General features: G+C 36.1%; 1 protein-coding gene across 1 annotated transcript in view; it reads right to left on the bottom strand.

Moving 5' to 3' along the window:
- LRP1B (LDL receptor related protein 1B) overlaps positions 1-20,822 on the bottom strand; it is a 1,257,096-nt gene that overhangs the window by 603,448 nt on the left and 632,826 nt on the right. Inside the window, exons 15-17 of the mRNA XM_087819400.1 lie at positions 15,470-15,610; positions 11,200-11,325; positions 4,061-4,177 (exon numbers count right to left, since the gene is read on the bottom strand). Coding sequence (XP_087675526.1) covers positions 4,061-4,177; positions 11,200-11,325; positions 15,470-15,610 — 384 coding nt within the window. The remainder of the gene's footprint in view (positions 1-4,060; positions 4,178-11,199; positions 11,326-15,469; positions 15,611-20,822) is intronic.

Here is a 20,822-nt window from a genome sequence, read left to right as displayed (position 1 = left end):
AGGTTCAGAGATGCTGCTTTTATTACCCTCATTTGTCCTAAGGGCCCTGACTTCATGTGACTGTCATTCCTCCAGACCTCCACCGAGCCTTGATGTTCTTTTTGCACAGAAAAATACACTTTACAAAATTTGGCTATATTTTAGAAACAAGTATCAAAAAACTAAATTTTGCAATGTGCTCATAACCAGTGGTGTATGGAAGGTGTGTTGTACTAGTTGGCAAGAGATGTTTAAATTTTCAAGGATTCTATGAGTCAGTTGTTAAGCACACAGCCATTATTAAAAAATAAATTATATAAATTTACAATCAAATAAATCATGTTGAAAATAAGGGGAATAAATCCTCTAGGCTCATGATTTCCTAATCATTTAGCTTTTGCAGGTATGGATGTGTATTGTATCTGTGTTGTGGAAATGTAGTATACTGGTAGGCACATCTTTCCCAGCTCACAGTCAGAGAGTCAAGTTGGCAACTTGATATTGGCCGTGATGGGATTATTTGCACCCTAAAAATAGCCAAATGTTAGATCAGGACTCCTCCCCACCAGGAAATGTAAAAGGATTTATCAACATACCAAAAACTGAAACTAATTATAGGTGTATGTGCATTTAGATGACATAGTCATGGCTATGTATAAGAACATTGTTTATCTTTCTTACCACAGTATTCATGGCTCCCAAACGAAGTCAAACTGAAATGGATGAGGTTTAGTTTCAAGCATATCTGAATTTGAAGCCTGACCCTGCTATTTATTAACCTTGTGATCTTGAGTTAGTAGTTAAATGTCTCTAAGTTTTGATTCCCTTATCTGTAAAATGTGGATAGTAATATGTTGCTCATAGATTTGTCATAAAGATGCAATAAAGAAATAAGGGTATGGGTGGAACGGGTCATTGGGGAAAAAAAGGGACACCTGTAATATTTTAAACAATAATAAAATTAAAAAAAATAAAATAATAAAAAAATAAAAAATAAATAAATAAATAGGTAAACAAATAAACAAACAAAAAAAAAAAGAAAAAAAAGAAATAAGGGTATGGATCCCCTCCAGCCCATCTTTTCCTCATCTCATGAAAGGGATGTAAGTTTGCTGGTATGATTATTTTGATGATTATTGAAATTTTAAGGATTCCCCCGCCTTTAATTAAAAAAAAAAATCATTAAAATAAAGAAAAAGGTCTTATTCTAGATTTATTACTAAAAATAAGACAGATCAAATACCTAATCAAAGTTCTCTAACAAGTTCATTATTTATTTTCTTACTTTATATTGTTTTTATGGCATTTCTTATCTGAATTATGAGTCTGATTCCAGGGTTTTTCTGTATTTAATATTTTGAGGTTATTCATTACCTTTCTGGTATATCCTGGATGGAGATGCTGAGAACAGGAAGGAAGTAAAGTTTTCCTAAGAAAACAGAGCCACCTAGAAGCAGACCAAGCTATTTTTTGGACCACATGATTCGAATGGATTTGGAAAGGAGAGAGGAAATACTGTTCAACCCCCTTTGTTGGCCAGGCTTTGGAAATTCTACATGAAAATTGTACAATTGAATTTTAAAGATGGTGGAACAGTAGGAAGCTACCCTCACCTCATCCCATGACCACATCAAAATTACAGCTAAATTATAGAACAATAAACCTGGATAACCACCTGCAGACTAGCTGAACAGAAGTCCTATATCTAAGGATATACAGAAGAAGCCACACTGAGACTGGTAGGAGGGACAGAAAGTCAAAACCGGCTCCACGCCCACATGTGGTGATTGAGAATCGGGAGGGATATCTCAGCTGCAGAAGTGTCCCCTGTAGAGTGAGGGGTCTCAACCTCATGCCAGGATTCCTAGCTGGGAGCACCAGTGCCAGGAAGAGAGGCCTGCATAGTATCTGGCTGTGAAAATCAGTGGACTCCTTGAATCTAGGTGTTAACAAAAGGCTGGTAAAAAAAACCAGCCATCCCTCTTAAAGAGCCAATGCACAAAATCTCGCTCACAGGCACTCATCCTGGCCTCTAGCAGAAAGATGGCAGCTCAGAGGGTGCTAGAGTCATGCATGAGAAGACTGAGTTGTGTGGCTTCAGGTATCACCTGTCAGAATGGCACCACCAACAAATCAACAAACGACTTGTGCTGGTGAGGGTGTGGAGAAAGGGGAGCCCCGGTACACTGCTGGTGGGAATGCAGACTGGTGCAGCCACTATGGAAAACAGTATGGAGTTTCCTCAAAATATTAAAAATGAAGCTGCCTTTTGACACAGTGATTCCACTTCTAGGAATATATCTTAAGAAACCTGAAATACTAATCAGAAAGAATATATGCACCCCGATGTTCATAGCAGCGCAATTCACAATAGCTAAGATCTGGAAACAGTCCAAGTGCCCATCAGTAGATGAATGGATAGAAAAGCTGTGGGACATTTACACCATGGAATACTACGCAGCTGTAAAGAAGAAGGATCTCACACCATTTAGGACAGCATGGAGGGACCAGGGGAATATTATGCTAATAAACCAGGAAGAGGAAGACAAATATCACATGATCTCACTTATATGTGGAATCTAAAGAACATAATAAACTGATGAACAAAATAGATTTAGTGACACTGAAGCATGGAACAGACTGATGAATCTCAGAGGGAAGGTAGGGATAGGTGGGGGGGGGGTGGGAAGAGATTAACCAAAGAATTTATATGTATATATGCATAACCCATGGACACAGACAATAGTTTGGTGAAGGACTTGGGTGGGGGGCTGGTGTGGGGTGAAGGGGTCAATGAGGAAAAAAGGGGACATCTGTAATACTTTCACCAATTAAAAAAAAAAGTTAAAACTAAAAGATTAATAAAAGCCAAAAATAAAAAAATAAACAATGTCAAATTCTACTACTTAATGTATATAATTATTCAGATGTTATAAAGCCAAATGTCTAGAAGGACTTAATAGTCTCATATAAGACTATTTTTAATTAAAAGATATAGTTAAAAAAGAGAATGCATTCCCTAAATAAAGCCATTTAAATTGTGATGTTAAAAAAACCCTGTTTCAGCCTGGCCGGGCATGGCTCAGCAATTGAGCATTGGCCTAGGATACAGCGACTGGGGTTCGATTCCCCATGAGGGCACATGCCCGGGTTGTGGGCTCGATTCCCAGTCGGGGGCATGCAGGCGGCAGCTGATCAGTGACTCTCTCATCATTGATGATTCTATCTCTCTCTCTCCCTCTCCTTTCCTCTCTCTGAAATCAATAAAGATATATTTAAAAAACAAAAACAAAAACAAAAAAAAACCCTGTTTCAAACTGTTAAAAGTATTATGAGGTTAAACTATTAAAAATGTATACTCAATTGAGTTATTTTTAATAAGTGTCCTAAGCATGTGCAATACATGTTTCACCATAGTTATTTTAAAAATCCATAGCTATGCCCGAAATGAAGCAGACATCTAAGAAAATCTGGTTCATTCTCTTACCATACTTCACTATACACTACTGTGCCAAATGATCAGAAATTATGCTGATATTTATTGTTTTCAAAACTAGAAGGATCAAAGGAAAGAGACTAGGAATTCTACCATTAGCAAAATTTCTTAAACTAATAATTTGTCCTTCAGCATCATAGATATATAGGGATGAAACATATGGCTTACCAGCTTTGTAACCCCAGCCTATATTGTTTGTTGCTCCAAGAATATAACATCTGCATGCTAACAGGAAAGGTGTCTTCCTCATTTTCTCTACATGTCACTCAGTGAGATACTCAGTTTGAAAATTTTAATCATATTGACGAAAGATTAATAATTATCATTAGATAATGTCATGTTTGCTTTATAATAACCACTTCCTAATCAAATCTGCTATATTTGGATCCATTTACTTTAGCCGAGGAAATGGTACTGCCCCGTGAGTAGGATATATTCTGAAGTTATCATGAAAAAACACACATAGGCCCAAAAGCCTTTGCTCACTTACATTTATAAAGAATTGACTAGCCTTTTAGGAGAGATAATACTGATACGATCTATCTGACCCAGTCTCCACTAACACCATGGTTCACTCACACTTACCACAAGATGCCATTTCATCTGTCTGGTCACCACAGTCATCTTCCCTGTCGCACAGCCATGCCCTGGGAATGCAGCGCCCATTTCCACAAGAAAACTGGTCGACCTGGCATGTTCTGGCTATGATGATCAATTAATTTACAGAGAATAAATTTAAACACCTTTTAAACAACATTAAAGATAAAAGAAATCACTCAATATCTCTTTTACATATCAGATATTATATTACTCTATTGGATAAAATATTTTGTGCCCTAGCTGGTTTTTCTCAGTGGTCAGAACGTTGGACTGAAGGGTCCCAGGTTTGATTCCAGCCAAGGGCATGTGCCTCAGTTGCAGGCTCAGTCCCCAGCCCCCGTCAGGGCAAGTGCAAGAGGCAAACAATAGATGTGTCTCACATCGATGTTTCTCTCTCTCTCTGTCTCTCCCTTCCACTCTCTCTGAAAAGCAATAGAAAGACATCCCTGGGTGAGGATATAAAATATATATATATATATATATATATAAATATATTTAAAGTAAATTTTAATTTAATTTATGACAATGCCAGCTTGCTTTTCTTCTCTAAAGTTCACATGCCCAACCAACTAAGGCACGCAGGCCAGGGTCACACTTTCTTTTTATTAGACCAGAGAAAGGAGAGTGAAATCTTGAGAATAGCGTACTTAGACTAAGTAGTATTTGGGTTAGATGAAGACAGGACAGATGAGGAACACTTAGGGTATGAGCTTTTGTGTCTATGAGAGCAGAACATTATTTAGGTTATATGTACATTGCCTCATATTTCCTGGCTTGAGAATCATAGAATGTGTTTCTTTTGCTTCAAAACACACTGTGAACTTGGGTACTAATTATTGGTATAAGGTAGAATGGTTCAAAGCCAAGTCATCCAAACACACTAAAATGTGTTTCCATAAATCTGGTTTTCAGAGGTCATTTAAAATAATTTCTTAAAATTTATACACTATTTCCTTTTAAGTAAAGTATACTTGCAATCTACAGAAGTATATCCTTTGTTATTGAATACTTAAAAGATTACTTGAGAAAAACAAATAAAAAAATTACTGGCTTGCCCTGGCCAGTGCGGCTCAGTTGGTTGAGCACTGTTCCATGCACCAGAACGCTGCCAGTTCGATTCCCGGTGAGAGCACATGCCAGGGTTTTGGCTCCGTCCCCAGTAGGGTCATGTGCAGGAGGCAGCCAATGATCGATGTTTCTCTTTTATCGCTGTTTCTCTCTCCCACTGCTTTCCTTTCTCTCTAAAAATCAATAAAAACATAATTTAAAAAAATGACTGCCTTTATTTGATGTACTAGATTGTATATGTCACTTCTATTCTGTGTTTATACTTAGGAATACTGGGAAAATATATTACAATATATTTTGCTTTGCTTATGTGGGTAAGGGTCCTGAGTCAAAATATTTTATGTGACATCATATTTTTCCCTTTTTATATATTGATTGTTTTGTATCAATATATTTATATTTTTATTATTTTAAAAAATATATCTTTATTGATTTCAGAGAGAGGAAGGGAGAGGGAGAGAGAGAGTTGAAACATCAATGATGAGAGAGTCCTCATTGATCAGCTGCCTCCTGCACACCCCTGGCTGGGGATGGAGCCCTCAACCCGGGCATGTGCCCTGACTGGGAATCGAACCATGATCTCCCGGGTCCTAGGTTGATGTTCAACTGCTGAGCCACACCCGGCAGGTCTGTTATCAATATATTTTTAGCATCCCAACAAACATGTATGCTTCTAAAGTTTGCAATGTTGAATTTCAAGTAGGATTAAATATTTCTACGTCATCTCATTTGGCTAATTCTGCAGATCTTCTGTTAAATTATTCTAACATTTTCATTAAATCAACAAAGTCCCTAGGTAACTTTAATAAAACTATGTCACTTGAAAAAATATGTATATATTTGTACTAGCCTAGAGAAGGAAGATGTGAGACGTTTCATTGGTTTACTTGGTGGTAATGGAAGGGTATAGAGGCATGAAAAAGATTAATAAGTTTTTTACCTGTCTCTGCAATGTTTCACAGGTTTCGGTAAATACTTTTTAACTTTTAAGTCTTAAGAGAAATTTAATGAGAGCTTTTTTTCCCCAGTTCTTCTCTTCCCTCTTTCCTCTTTCCTTCCCTTGTTCCCCTCCCTCCCTCCTTCTCTCCCTTTGTTCCTTTCTTCCTCGCTCCTTCCCTACCACTTTCCCCTTGCTCTCTCCACTTTTCTTTCCTACATTTCTCTTTTCCTCCTTAATACCCTACCTATTCCATTTCTTCAGTGTTTCTTGTTTTAAAGAAAAATATATTATCACAGATTTTTATCTCCATTAAACTCTACTTGACCCATAGTAAGAATACATTAAATTTTCTAATACACTGTTCCTTTATTTGATGTTCTTATGCCCCTGTATTCTCTCCTGGTCCTTCAGGTTTCATTCTGGCCAACTTTCCTCAGACTGTTTTCTTTCGTTAGGGAAGCTCTGGTGATGAGAAAGAAGTCCTGAGAGCCTATCTCACAATGTGATCGAGCTGAAAACTTTGTGTCACCTCATTAATGCTGAAGCTTGAAAAACTGTTATAAACTATTACTGCAGAGACTATTTAGTGGCTTATCACTGAGGGATAGTATTCCCTGAAAATATATTAATTCATTGTCTGTTTTCATCTCAGAGAAAATGAGCTGCTTAGTTTACTGAGAAAATTGAACTGATTTTCAGACAAGAAAGATGTTTCAGTGCATAAATCTACAACTACTGTCTGCCTATGATATAATCACATTGACTAAATTAGCCCTTTCTAATCACTTGGTCTGTAACAAGAAGACACAACCCTCACTTTTTCAGTCCTTGCTCCCATCAGATCTAAGTTAGTTTGGAGGTGAGATTAGCAGGGCTGCCCCAGAGGACTCTAATTCTGTAGCAAATGCAGCTCTAATGAAGAGGAAATTTACACCTCCTCAGTGGAATTGTTCATCTAGCAGAGAACCAGAAATTCATTGTCGCAATGTGAATTTTTCTCATCACTAATTATGCTTCCTAGGCAGCCATGTGGCCATGATAAATCCCGCAAGGCAAAGGGGCATTGAGGAGCAGGACAGAGCTTAACACATCTTTCTGAATCTTTACCTTCGCTGCACCTTAACCACATCATTCTTTTTAAACAAAACCTGTTATATCAAAATGCACTCTATCTTGTAAAACAAAGTCTGATTTTTTAATATGTCAGATTTTCTTAGTGTAACTACATCTGCCTAGTTTTAATTGATTCACACTCTGCGGGGGCTGTAAGAAGAACAGATATTATATAATTGAAGCAGAGTTGTGTGCTGTGGGAAAATGCAAGCCTGACATGGCCTAGGCTTGAATCCAAGAATCGTTCCAGTTACTACAAGGAAAAACAGAATTTCAAATCTAACTGCTTCTCACCTTTGGCCTCTGGATCTCCCTCATAAGGAGGCAAAGCTGTTTTGGGGGTTGAGGGAGGAGAGTAACTATCAAGACTCTGACCGCTGGCTCTTTCCTGCCCGCTGGGCATCTGCCGGTTCCGGCCTCCACCCCTCCACCCTGTGTCACTGCTTCCTCGCCAATCTATGCTGCTCAATCTGTTTTTTTCTCGCAAAATATTTTTATATCGCCTGAAAAAGTTTATGGAATAATATTAATAACACCTGTTTGCCATCATATAGCTATGTCAAATCCTAATGCATTTTTCTATATTTGCTACAGATTTTAATTTTATTTGAGAAAAATACAGGTATTATAGCTACATTTGAAGTCCTCCATGTAATCCTTTCCAATCATACCCAATCTCTGTCTTTCTTCCTGGACGTAATGATTATCCTTAATCTTTCTTTTTCATTTCCTGACATACTTTTAATACTATTCTTCCCAAGTTATAAATAAATAAACAAACACATATAGAACTGTTTTGCACTTTTATACTTCATAGAAATGGTATTAAATTGTTCATATTCAGCAACACATTTTTTGTTTAAAGTTGTTTTTGAAATTTATTATCATGGATATTTGAGTTATAGTCCATTCATTTAAATTATGAATATCATTCCATTATGTGAATATAACACAGTATATCTATACATTCTCTTGTTAATAAGCATTTGAGTTATTTTATTATTGTCAGTGTTGCCAGCATTGGGGCAATGGGATTCTGATTCTTGTTTCCTTGTGCATAGGTATTAGACTATAAGCCTAAAACTGGAATTACAGCCTTGAATGCCTACACATCTCCATTTTTATTTGATTTAGCTAAACTGCTTTCCAATGTGGAAAATCACCAAGAACAGATGACAGTTTCTTTTATTCCCACAATCTTGCCAATGCTTGGTTTTATCAAATTACTTATTTTTCCTAATTAAGTGGCTTGAATTGCTTTTTAGGCATTATGCTTATGCTTGTTAAATTTTTTATTTTTAAAATTTTTTTTATCCCTCACCCCAGGATATTTTTTCCATTGGTTTTTCAGAGAGAGTGGAAGGGGAGAGAGAGAAACATCGACGGGAAAGAGACAGAAACATCGATGTGAGAGAGACTCATCAACTGGTTGCCTCCTGCATGTACCCCGACTAGGGCTGAGGATCCAGCCTGCAACCGAGGTACATGCCCTTGACCTTGGAATGAAACCCGGGACCCTTCAGTCTGTGGGCGGATGTCCTAACCACTGAGAATGCTGGCTAGGCCTTAAATAGGATTTTAAAAGAATTGCTCTTTTTAAAAGCTTAATTTGGACATCACCTCCTTCAGGAAGCCTTCCAAGATAGCCAAGGAATAAATTAGTCGGTCTTATGTGCTCTCATGTGGTTCAACTTAGCACTGTGAATACTGCATTAGAAGAACCTGTTTACACATCACTCTCCCTATTTTCACTCCTAGGTTCTTAAGGAAAAGCATTGTGTATTTTGTCTCTTCCTACTCCAGTGCCATGGTAAATATTTATTGAATTACTAGATTCATGCAAGAGAAATCCCAAAAGAACAAAACAGAAAATTAGCTTCTTGTAGAAAAGGATTTTCCTTTAGATATTAAGTAGTCACAATGCTAAAGGCTACAGTACAGTAGATTCAACTGCAAAATAATCCCCCTATGGGAAATCTTTTATCTAGGATTCATGTCCATGTATATACCTATACCGAGAGCTGTGTAGGAATGACCCAGCCAGGGAAATTATCTATTGAATTTACCATCTTTTCCCAATATGATGAGCTATGTGACCTACTTGTTTATTTTAGTAAAACAAAATGGAAATACATAGTAACATGACAACATACTTACTTTTCAAAACTAAAAGGCATATTTATTTTTCTCTTTTAATTCAAGAAATTGAATACCTGTTATAAATATACTAACAAGAATACCTAGCACCTAAAGTATAGCCATAACTTAAAGTGGCAGTCTAAGTGTCAGCAAGTTGTATGCTATTCCCTTGTGGACTGCAGGCCTGGAAAGTCTTAGAAATCTTGTTAATTAGGATTGATGGTTGTATTTGCTCTTATACATAGCATTTTCACTTTTACTTCTATAAGTAGCTAGTCAATCCAAAATACTACTTTAAAAATCATTCAGAGACAAGCAGATTTTAAAATCTAATAGAAATAAAGAAGACATGGTATTATAAATAGGGTCAACAATGCTTTTATTTTAAGGTGAAAGCAGATCTACCTGTTTAGGATGTAACAAAGCATAGTCTCTGATTGGAACCTCAACCTTAAAAGAATAATAATTGCACTAGCTCAGAAAAATATTTCACTGTAAATTATAATCACACTGTAAAGATAATCTGGCCAAATTAAATTGAACATACCTAAAATTCTAGTAAATATCAGGATTATATAGTTTGATAAAGTAAACAATGGCCTTGGAGAAATGCTTCCTGGGTTGCTTTTCCCCTAAACTTTTACTAATGATGTAAGTTAAGTCAAGTCCCTTCTCTCATGCCTTCATCTATGAAATGAAGGGACGTGGTTGGGGCCTAGGACCACATGGTCTCTAGAGGTCATTATTCTATTGGAATGTCTTTTGTAAAACAGTGGAATGAGACACACAAAATATCTTGAAAATAATCAGATATTATTATTTTATTTTGTTTTGTTATTTAATTCATGGTAAAAAGCTCTTTGGAAACAATTTCTTATTAGTTTATATTCTTATAGAACTGAGAGAAATACATGTGTAAATTGAAGTGCAGAGAAGTAAAAGTCTTTCAAAACAAATACAAACAAATGAAAAACTCAAGAGTTCAAACCAGGCTTCTTGACCTCCGGGTCTTTTCTTTATATGGTTCCTCAAGAGTATTCACTAATACGTTATAGTTATTATTTAGTCATGCTTATTTTGGCAAAGGGAGAAGGTGAGGTGGTCAATATGTTTTGATGTTGCTGTGTAACGATTGAAAAGCCAGTTTTTAATGATCATATCAATATGAGGCATCAAGTACACCACTGCTTTTTCATAATTTAGAGAGAATCACTAGGCTGCTGTTAGTATCATTTTTCAACATTTATCTGACTAATAATGACCTCTCTGGCACTTTGTTGTAACTTGTACCACAAACTGCCTATTCCCAATCAACAAGACTTTGGCTAGGGTCTCAAAGATTTATTACAACTGGATATATTATATAGAAATATAAATAGGCTTAGTTGTGGTGGGACTTCATGGGGGAAAAAAATCCTACCCCACATAAATAGTGTTCCAGGAACAGAAAACTATTCACAGAGGAATTCTACAGCAGACTAAATAAAATACTTAACTTATTTTTTCAATGTAAAAAAAAGTCTCCATGTGAGTGGCCTACATCACAGCATGCTAACAAACCTCCATCTCCATGGCCAACTAAGATTTAGCAGGTACAAGTCTTGTCCTCATGGTGTATCGCCAGTCAACCCATATGGATAGAGAAAGCGCCAAATTACTTTGGAAAGCAGGGTCATGCCCAGAGATTAAGTAAAAGATAATATGTATTCTAGGTTTTGTGGAATCAAATATTGAATTCATTTACTACTCCAATAATCAGATCACCAGCACCAGGAAAGTTCACTTTAGCTCAAAGCATTGACTTGTATTTTTATGGAGACTAACTTTGAAGGAGATTTATGTACATATCCAAGCAAATCTTTACCTGCACAAGTTTGATTGGATTCATCTTCATTGCTCCCACAGTCATTAGCTCCATCACAAAGCCATCGCTTGGGGATACAGCGATTATTCTTGCATTTAAATTGATCATCAGGACAGCTATGATCGACTGGGGTAGGAGGTAGAGAGGAGAAGAAAGTTTAGTGATATAAAATTGGATAAAATTATGACTAGAGTAGGTTAGAGTTATGGAAAAGTTACAGTAACTATAATATTAGAGTTCAAAAAGTGTCATAACTTCTATCACTCAGTGTCTCATATTCATCAAAACTATTAATATCCTAAGCTCTATTAAAATGTAATAATTTTATAGAAAACATCAAGTAATTAAATCTCATATAAAAGTAAATATATTTATTTTTCATGTCTTCACTAAAACCAACTGTATCACTAACTTTGTTTTTCTATCCCCTAACACAACAGGTGACTCAATTTCAGAATTTTTTTTACCCAAAACATTTAAAATTGACCTCAAATTTTAATGTGAAATATAACAAATATGTATCAAATAATTTAATCATATATATCAAAAATACTTTTCTTTTAAAAACCACACATTCACTCAAGTATTCTTGAAATATTAAATAAGCTTATTTTTGTTATGCTTTGTCCAATGTTTCTTAAGACTAGAAGTAAAATACAGAAAAAAAAAAAAGCATCACTTGGGACCCAGAATTGGCTAAATGTGAAGTCCTGTGTAATTTTAATAACAAAAAAGATCACTATGAGTTTTTCTCCCCTAGTACAAACAAATATGCAAACAGAAAATATACTGAGGACAAGACCAATCCTCACATGGGAAGCTGTGCACAGCTGAGGATTAAACCTCCAATATCTAAGCACAACAGGAGGCCAACTTAAAGTTAACCTTATTTGATTACTTTTCCTGCATTCTGGAGGCTAAATTCCTAGCTGAATTGGCATGCTCTTCAGTATTTGTTTTAAAACTTCAACATTCTTTTTGAAGTAATTTTTTTAAAGCCCAGTAGTTGCACTGCTGTGTAATAAAAATAAATTTTGACATCAGTTTTACTTAGAATTTGAAAAATAGCTGTTTTGTTATGTGTTGCATAGCAAATGCATGCCTTTTCAGTCAGTTTCTAAAAAGCACTTTTTCTTTAAAGTAGCTTTGGCGATAAAGTGATTTTATCACTTTTTAGACGCTTTCTATTCATGTATATTTTTTAAAAAGGTGGAAAAGCTTTATGTTGTCTGGTATTTGAGCATATTAACATTTTCTATTCACTTCAGGGACTTTGGCAAGAATAGCTACTTATGAGAATTTAAGTCATCCAATATATTAAAGGGTCAACATCTTAAAGTACCAAGATTAGGGGTGAGCATTTCGTTGAAGCGTTTCAATGACCTTTTCAATTTTCATCAGCGATGTAAATCAGAGCTCAAAAAGAAGGGATAAATATATTGCATAGCTTTATGATTTGGAGTTGGGAATTCAAGGTCAAAGCTTATAAGTACTTAAAATCTAAACTAATCCTCTGAAACGAACTACATACTTCTAGAATATTAACCATGAAACCCCAGATATATAATGCTGCTCAGAATAGCTGAAATGTTTAGAAATGACACCACGGTGATGGAAGGTGGCCAAGATGTTTCGTTTTTCGTTGCCCCATTTATTTAGTCACTTATTCATCCATGTGCTAGATGCTGTGCTAGACTCAAAAAGATGATACAACCTAATGTGTCTCCTCATGAAAAAAATTCATCAATTAAATGCATCATATAAGTAAGCAAGTAATTGCAAGGAGCTGTGGAAACTACCACAAGAAAGGTATACACAGGAGATATTTAACTTGGAGCTCTATTGAGAAGATTACTTTGGTGTTCAAAAAGACTTCTCTATGGAAGTGATGGAAACTATGGTGAATTCCATTGCTAGAAACAGAGCGCGATGTCACAGAGGAGATAAAATAACATTTTTTTAGAGATCTACTTGTAGTTCTTCTTGATAAGGGTGAAGAGGTTAAGTGGATGCATGAAAGACATTTAAAGCTAAAAATGTAAAGCCAGGACATAACATAAAGCTCCTTATATGTGAGTCAATGAAGATTAGATTTCAGTGTGTAAATGTCACTCTGGAAGTAGTATGGAAACTGGGCTTTGGTTAAGGAGAAATTCTGGTAGGAATAATAGCAGGGCACTTGCTGAATTAATCTAAGATAGGTGCCTAATTTAGTCAGTGAAGACTGAGAGGAGGTAAAAATGAAATATTAATTATTTAGGAGGTAAAAGAGAGCGGATATATTGATAGAATTGAATATGGACCATGAGTGAATTAGAAGAATTTAGAAAAGCCCATGATTGATGGGCCTGATTGATGAAATATAAGAAAAAAAAAATACTGACAAGAAATTTTAATGCTACAGTTAATGGTACAAATATAATGCCTCTGTATATTCACAAAGGAAACAAGTTTCTTTGTGAGTTGGTGAAAAGAACAATCTCATAAATAGAAGCATGGAACTAAAGGACTAACACATGAATACTGGGATGAAATATTTGTGTTCTGCACAGGCACTGACTGCTTAGGGAGCTGATATATAAGAAGCATTTATTAAAACCATGAATAGCCCCGGCCAGTTTGGCTCAGTGGCTAGAGTGTTGGCCCAAGGACTGAAGGGTCCAGGGTTCGATTGTGGCCAAGGGCACATACCTCAATTGCAGGTTCTATGCCCCGGGGGCAGGTGCAGGAGGAAACCAATCAATGTGTCTCTCTCACATCAATCTCTCTCTCCCTTCTATTCTCTCTGAAAAGCAATGGAAAGAATATCCTTGGGTGAAGATACAAAATAATAATAATAAAAGAATAAACAGTGAGATAGAAGAAATGAGACAATTTAATCAATTAATAATATATCATTTGTGTTAAAAAGGTAGGAAAAAAACACACCCTTTACTCTTATATAAAAATGCTCCTTTCACTCCAAAACTCTTGGCCAATTGTATGAATTAGTATTTAACATTTTATTTGTAGGTTCACACTTTACAGTATAGACATGAATGGGTTTGAAAATAAGAAGAGCATAATGTTGCAGTTAGAGCCCATGTTTGGAAATTAAAAGAAAGTAGTGCTGTATTTAGATATTAATGACAATTTATGTATTATGCATTAATATATAATTCAAAAATATTTTTAAAGTCCATATTCTTGAGGTTTTGTACCAAAGCACAGATAGTTTCATGATATAAATGCCCAGACCAACTTTGTTCATTCTTTTTCTAAAATTTATTGTTGAAAATATTACAGAGGTCCCCCCTTTTCCCATTGAACCCTTCTGCCCTGCACCTACCCCAACAACAGATCTTTAAAATTTTCTTTTTATATTCTTGATTTAAAAATAAAAATGGAAAATTGCCAATTAATCCACAATTAGTTCAGCCACTTTAACCTGGAAATGTCTTTACCTGAAAGAAACATTATTTTCTAATGTTTCTTATGTATCTAAGTCATATGAAGAGAGAAAAGATACATATGTCCAGCACAGACCTCTCTCTCTTCATATAAAATATTTTATATCTCTCAAAACCATCCAGGTAGTGACTGCAATCAAGTATATTCTTAAAACATTACTTAATGTGCTTCTCAGAGTGTTTCCTTTCATGTCTGTGGGGCATTTCATCATTCCTACAAAAACATGAAGCTATTTCTATTGCAGCGAATGATAAATAACTAAAACTGAGTCAAACGGGAGAAAAATCAAACCTTTCCTGTCTATTCGAGTGCCCCGTATGTGTTTCCTACCGTGCACTGAGCCAGTCAAGTTAGGTAATAACATTCTCCAAACCCATGTCTGTCTCCTTGGATCTTCTCCAAGGCTTCGTTGCCAAGGGGCAACGGAGTGGATCGTGACCTTCTGTACCAGTAACTCTTTCTTGAGGGAGTTTAAATTGATTTTCCACATCTTTAAATTCAGAGACCTGAAGGGGTCTCCTATAGCAACATCCTGACAATGGTGTGGTGGTGCTGGAAGCACAAATAGGAAAGGAGAGGCCTTCTGGAGCAACCAAAACGATAATATTAAAGTTGGGGAAGTGTGAAAAAACCAGGGCCTTCAAATTATACAAAGGGGGCAACCTAAGGTCTAATCTCTATGCAAAAAGATGACAGAGAAAAACATGACAACAAAGAACAGTTCAGTTGGAATCAAAGATATTTTTAGATTTTCACAAGCTCCTTTCATAGTTCACACACTCAAAGAGCCAGGGAGACTTAATATTAGAGGAGTACATACAGCAATTTTCTGAATCTTCATCGCTTCCGTCCAGACAGTCATCATCGCCATCACATTTCCACCGAGCCTGGATACAGTGTCTGTTTTTGCAACGGAATTCTCCAGCTTTACATACGTGAGGTAACACTTCTCCTGGGTTAACTAGGTTAAAAAAAATTCCAAGGTCTATGAACAATACGCACTCTAGTCAGTTCATTAAAATTTTATAATAGCTAAATACTGATTCATTTTATTTTATGGAAAATATGAAAACATGTTAGCACTGCAGTGACACCAATCTCTGGAAATGAGAAAATTTTAAGTTTTTCTGACAATAATTATTCTACTAAAAATTTTAAAGATTTGTTTTAAGCAACTCTCACCAGAGAAACAACAACAACAATAACAATACGTCACATTATGTTTATGTTGAGTTTGCAGTTTTACTTTTTAGAGGGCTTTCATTTATAATCTCAACTGATCATCATGACAACCTATAAAGTATACCTGGCAAATAATTTCACTACCTCCATCTTACAGAAAAATATGCCAAAAATTAATGAAAGTGCAGTGGCAGGCAAGAGCACACAGCATTGATAACTGTAGACTTTGGTGGTCTGTAGGTGGGAGAAAAACTCAGGTCTAATTAAGTAGTCAAGAAAGTATTAAGTTAATCAAAACAATCTCATTATATATTTGAATTCTATGCAGTGTTTTTCTCCATATATTCCATGTCCTTTAATCAAATATTAGGAGTTCAGTTAATGCGGATTTATTCACAAATTGAAAGTGTTTCTATTCTGTTCCCACTGAGTGGATTCAGGAGAGCCTGGAGAGAGAGGGGAGCATGTGGCAATGGTTACAGTAAATGATTTTTGTTTTGCAGACTGAAAAGGTTTTGAATTGCTAAACGCTGGTTTAGTCATTGGAAACACACAACTGATCTTTCCTTTCCAGTTCTAATGGCTTTAAAGTTTATTTTGGATAACTGGTTTGGACTTATGAACTGTCACAAAACCTATATACACTTCAGTAATAAGATATATATAGAGAGAGAAAAAAGATGTGGCATTTCCAAAACACATTATGTTAGCACTGTCTTCATCTTTGTGTTTTCCCTGCTGCAAAGTACAGAAGAGGGACTGTGACTCTCGAACGGTAACTGCAGAGAATCTGCTTCAGAGAGATGCAGCCAGGCATAAGCACGTGGGTTTGTGGGGCGAGAAAAACACACACCAAAAAAACCAACTGCCTTATAAAGGCAGACTCCTATTTAAGGCCTTAAGGGTACAAAATAATTAGTATGGTAAGTGAAATATTCAATTAGAACAAAGATAATCCTATGTTTCTCCTGCCCTCTCCTCAAACAGCAGGTGCTGTATGTAGGAGCTGAATGATTTTTCCTTCTGGTTTAACCCTAATCTTTTTCAATAACCAAATGCTGTAGCAGCAATGCCTCTAGTGATGTCACTTCTGTGATGACACTTGACAATAACAAATTTTGTGTTATATGTAACACAAAAAGGAAATGACAACAATGTAACACAAAAAGGGAAGGTCACTGGGTCTCCTATTCAACCCCACTGTGCCTTTTTATGGCAGCAGCTGGGGGTGGGTGGGAATCAGGACAAAGTGAAAGTGGGTTCTGGGATATGTCTCCTCATCTCCAGGATCAAGCTTGTCTCTCAAAATCTCTATAATTTATCACTCACAGCAAACACATTTTCCCTACTTTGAGTTTCAAGTGTGCTCAGCTAGACCCTAAGATCTTTGAGGGTGGTATAGTTTCTTCTCCTGAATCCATGGGAGCTCAGTTTAAAGCTGGGCACGTAACGAATAGTAGTTTGATGAATTTCTTCTCCATAATTATTAAGCCTAGGAGTCTCTCAGTCTGTTTCTTTTTAATTCCAGGTAGACAAGAGAGCTGATTTGAGATATAATCAGCTTCCTCTCCCATTTAAGCTCAGCTTTAAGATTTTCTCTACTCTCTCTATAGCTGACTTCAAAAAAATAAGTCAATTCTGTTGTTTCATATCTTAAGGATTGAAAAACCCAAGAAACTATCAGTTCTCTTCTGATAACAAGCCCACCAATTTAAAAGCTTGGCTTTTATGTAGCTATTTGAACAATAACCCAATCCACATCAAAGATATCCGTATACAAGAGTGAAACTGTAATTGCTTCTGAATAATTACATTTCATTAAAGAAGAGTAAAATGTCTAGGGAAAGACAAACTACCTGAGAAATTTGATATTTAAAACTAGATGTTATTTAACATAATCAATCAAGGCATAAAGTCTTTAAGTCTACTTACAGTTCAAAAGTTTCTCAAGTGCTATTTAGATCATATGGAATTAATGCAAATACGCAGATTTTCCAAGGTTGTTTTAAACATGGTTTCAAATATATGTAAATAGATGGTTATCTTATTTGATTTATTATTTTAAAAATATATATATATCTTTATTGATTTCAGAGAGAGGAAGCGGGAGGGAGAGAGAGATAGAAACATCAACAATGAGAGATGGAGCCCACAACCCGGGCATGTGCCCTGACCGGGAATTGAACTGCAGTCTTCTGGATCCTAGGTCGATGCTCAACCACTGAGCCACACCTGGCCTGGTAGTTGGTTATTTTAAAATGATGTTAAGTAATACAAAGATAGCAGTTTTCAAATATAGATAATGAAGGTGTCTAAAGTTTCATTTTCATTTTTCATAACAAGCTGTGAACAATTGCTTGAGAATGAGTAGAGCTAACATCTTGAGCTAATGTTATCTTTTTATATTCACTGTTTTTTATATTGATTTATACCAACATCATAAATATAGATCAATATAACTGTAACAGCAGTTATGCATTACTTATATCTGTAACAACAAATATAATGAAACATATACAAATATATTTGACATTGTTAAAGTTTGTCTGCAATTCTCCTAAGCCCTTTAATTTGTTGGGTGAAAGACATTTTTCCATGGTGTTTCTACTTGTCTTGAGTAAGATTTTACTCTGGAATTTTTTTTCTGGGATGCTTATATAGCTAACAGACTTGGAAGATGGAGAGAGTTCCTCCTTCTAGAGCAGACAGCAAGTTTTTTCTCGACCAAGATAGTAAAGATGATGTCTCCCTTCAGGACAAAGCTTGGGCAGATTTTCCTAGCAGACTCTGAAGCTCTTCAGTGGCGATAAAAACTCACTGTGTGTTCAGCATCCAGCTGTGCCTGCCTGTGCATTGCCCCCATATGATTTGGGGGTGGGATGGGACCGGAAGAAACAAAGTGAACATTAAACTTAAGCTGCCTGCTGTGTCATGGCTAATAAAATCCTCTGTATCTGATCCAGAAAATGTGTGTCTTCTGTTAGAATTTATGAAACTCTGGCTGGCTAACATGTTAGCTTGCAAATAGAGTAAAATCTCAGACCCTTCATAATTCTTTTTTTTTTTTTTTTTAATATCTTTATTGATTTCAGAGAGAGGAAAGGAGAAGGAGAGAGAAAGACAGAAACATCAATAATGAGAAAGTCATTGATCGGCTGCCTCCTGCACGCCCCCGACTGGGGATCGAGCCCACAACCCGGGCATGTGCCCTGACCGGGACTCGAACCCCGATCGCCTGGATCCTAGGTCGACGCTCAACCACTGAGCCACGCCCAGTCGGGCCATAATTCTTGACATAATAGTAAATAATTTTTATTTTTAGATACTAGGTTCTGATTTCCATTCTCCCCGAACATATGGCATCATTGGTTTATTCTAGCCCTAAGCCAAGTCTTCCAGATGTGATCAGTAGTTATGTCACAGAAAAATCATGATATCGGTGCTGACTATCAAGTTTGTTCAGATTCATAATTATAAGAGACAGGTTATTTTTGAGCTAATGATGTCCATTATCAAGAAAGTATTTAAGGTGATTGGTGATCACATGGGTAAAATGGCAGCTTATACATGCAGTGTACAGATGATATGTTATAGATGTGTATACTTGAAACCTGTATAGTTTTATTAACCAATGTCCCCCCAATAAATTCAATTAAAAAAGAAATAAAAATAAAATATAAATAAAGAAAAAAAAAAGCGTCCCCATACAGATGTAGTACTATAACTTATGAATATGAGAAAAACATGATGAAAGTAATTTTCTTCTTTTTATTTAGAACTGAATGAAAGTTCCTTAGACATTTGGTGTGGGGAGAAACATAGTCTTTTCCCCAGCTCTGACCTAACTGTGTGGAGTTGGGTGGCAGTGTCATCTGTCACAGCAGCCCAGCTGATGACCAACTTTTGTGAGAGTCAGTAATATTATAAAGCAAGTATATTTGGCACCACATAAGAGAGCCAACATCACTTATAAAAATAAGATTTGTATTCTTATACCTTGCAAAGAAGTTATTTTATAAATGATTTTTACACATCTAATATTTCCCTTGAGATTCTTAAGTGTAGGAAGGACAATGTCACACACAGAACAGAACAATGTCTAGAACAGAACCAGGCACAAGTACATGTTCCAAAATATTTGTTACCTGACATCAGAATTAACAGAGATTGACAATTCTATACCACAGCCATTATTACAGTGAAAGAGTCTGTCTTTGGGGACTGTATCAATACTTCAGGAAAACAGTACCACTTCAAATGGCCCATCACCCAAGAATGTAAAGTTAGTTTAATTTAAGGGGAAAAGATCAATATGTAGATAAAAAGAAAAGAGCGGTAAATTTCCCTCCATGACCAAACATGGAACCTAAAGGAAAAGCTCCACGTATGCCACTTTGTTCTAACACTTAATATGACTGACCCTATATAGTGCTTGAGTGTTTGGGCACAGCCATAAATTGCTTTCAGTATATTAACAACTGTTAGAATTGCAGACTTTCCTTCAGAGTTGTGCTTTGTAATGTGAATTCGAAAACTGATGTAAAACCCGCAATTCTACTGCCAGGGTTATTTCTAGTAAAAATATTACAACATAATCTCACCAGTAAGAAAATTGATGAAGTAATAAGTAATCCTCTAATTTAATAAAAATAAAAAATAAAATTACATGAATCATGATATGCCTGGCACGTAACTACACGTTCTCATACATCCTATGAGCCCTGCTATTAGAGAATTAAAATCAGGCCTCCATATGGTGTTTCAGTACATTACAAAGGTAAATACAAATTCTAGAATTAATCTTCTTTGGTTAAAAACTGGTAGGTGAATCTCAGAGGGAATGGGGGGAGAGATTAACCAAAGAATTTACATGCATATATGCATAACCCATGGATACAGACAAGAGTGAGGTGAAGGCCTGGGGCAGGGCAGGGGCGGGAGTGGGATGGAGGGGGTCAATGGGGGGAAAAAGGGGGACATCTGTAATACTT

This window comes from Miniopterus natalensis, chromosome 8 (genome assembly GCF_054644295.1).
Source record: "Miniopterus natalensis isolate mMinNat1 chromosome 8, mMinNat1.hap1, whole genome shotgun sequence".
Taxonomy (NCBI): domain Eukaryota; kingdom Metazoa; phylum Chordata; class Mammalia; order Chiroptera; family Miniopteridae; genus Miniopterus; species Miniopterus natalensis.
This window is presented reverse-complemented; position numbering and strand designations above follow the sequence as displayed.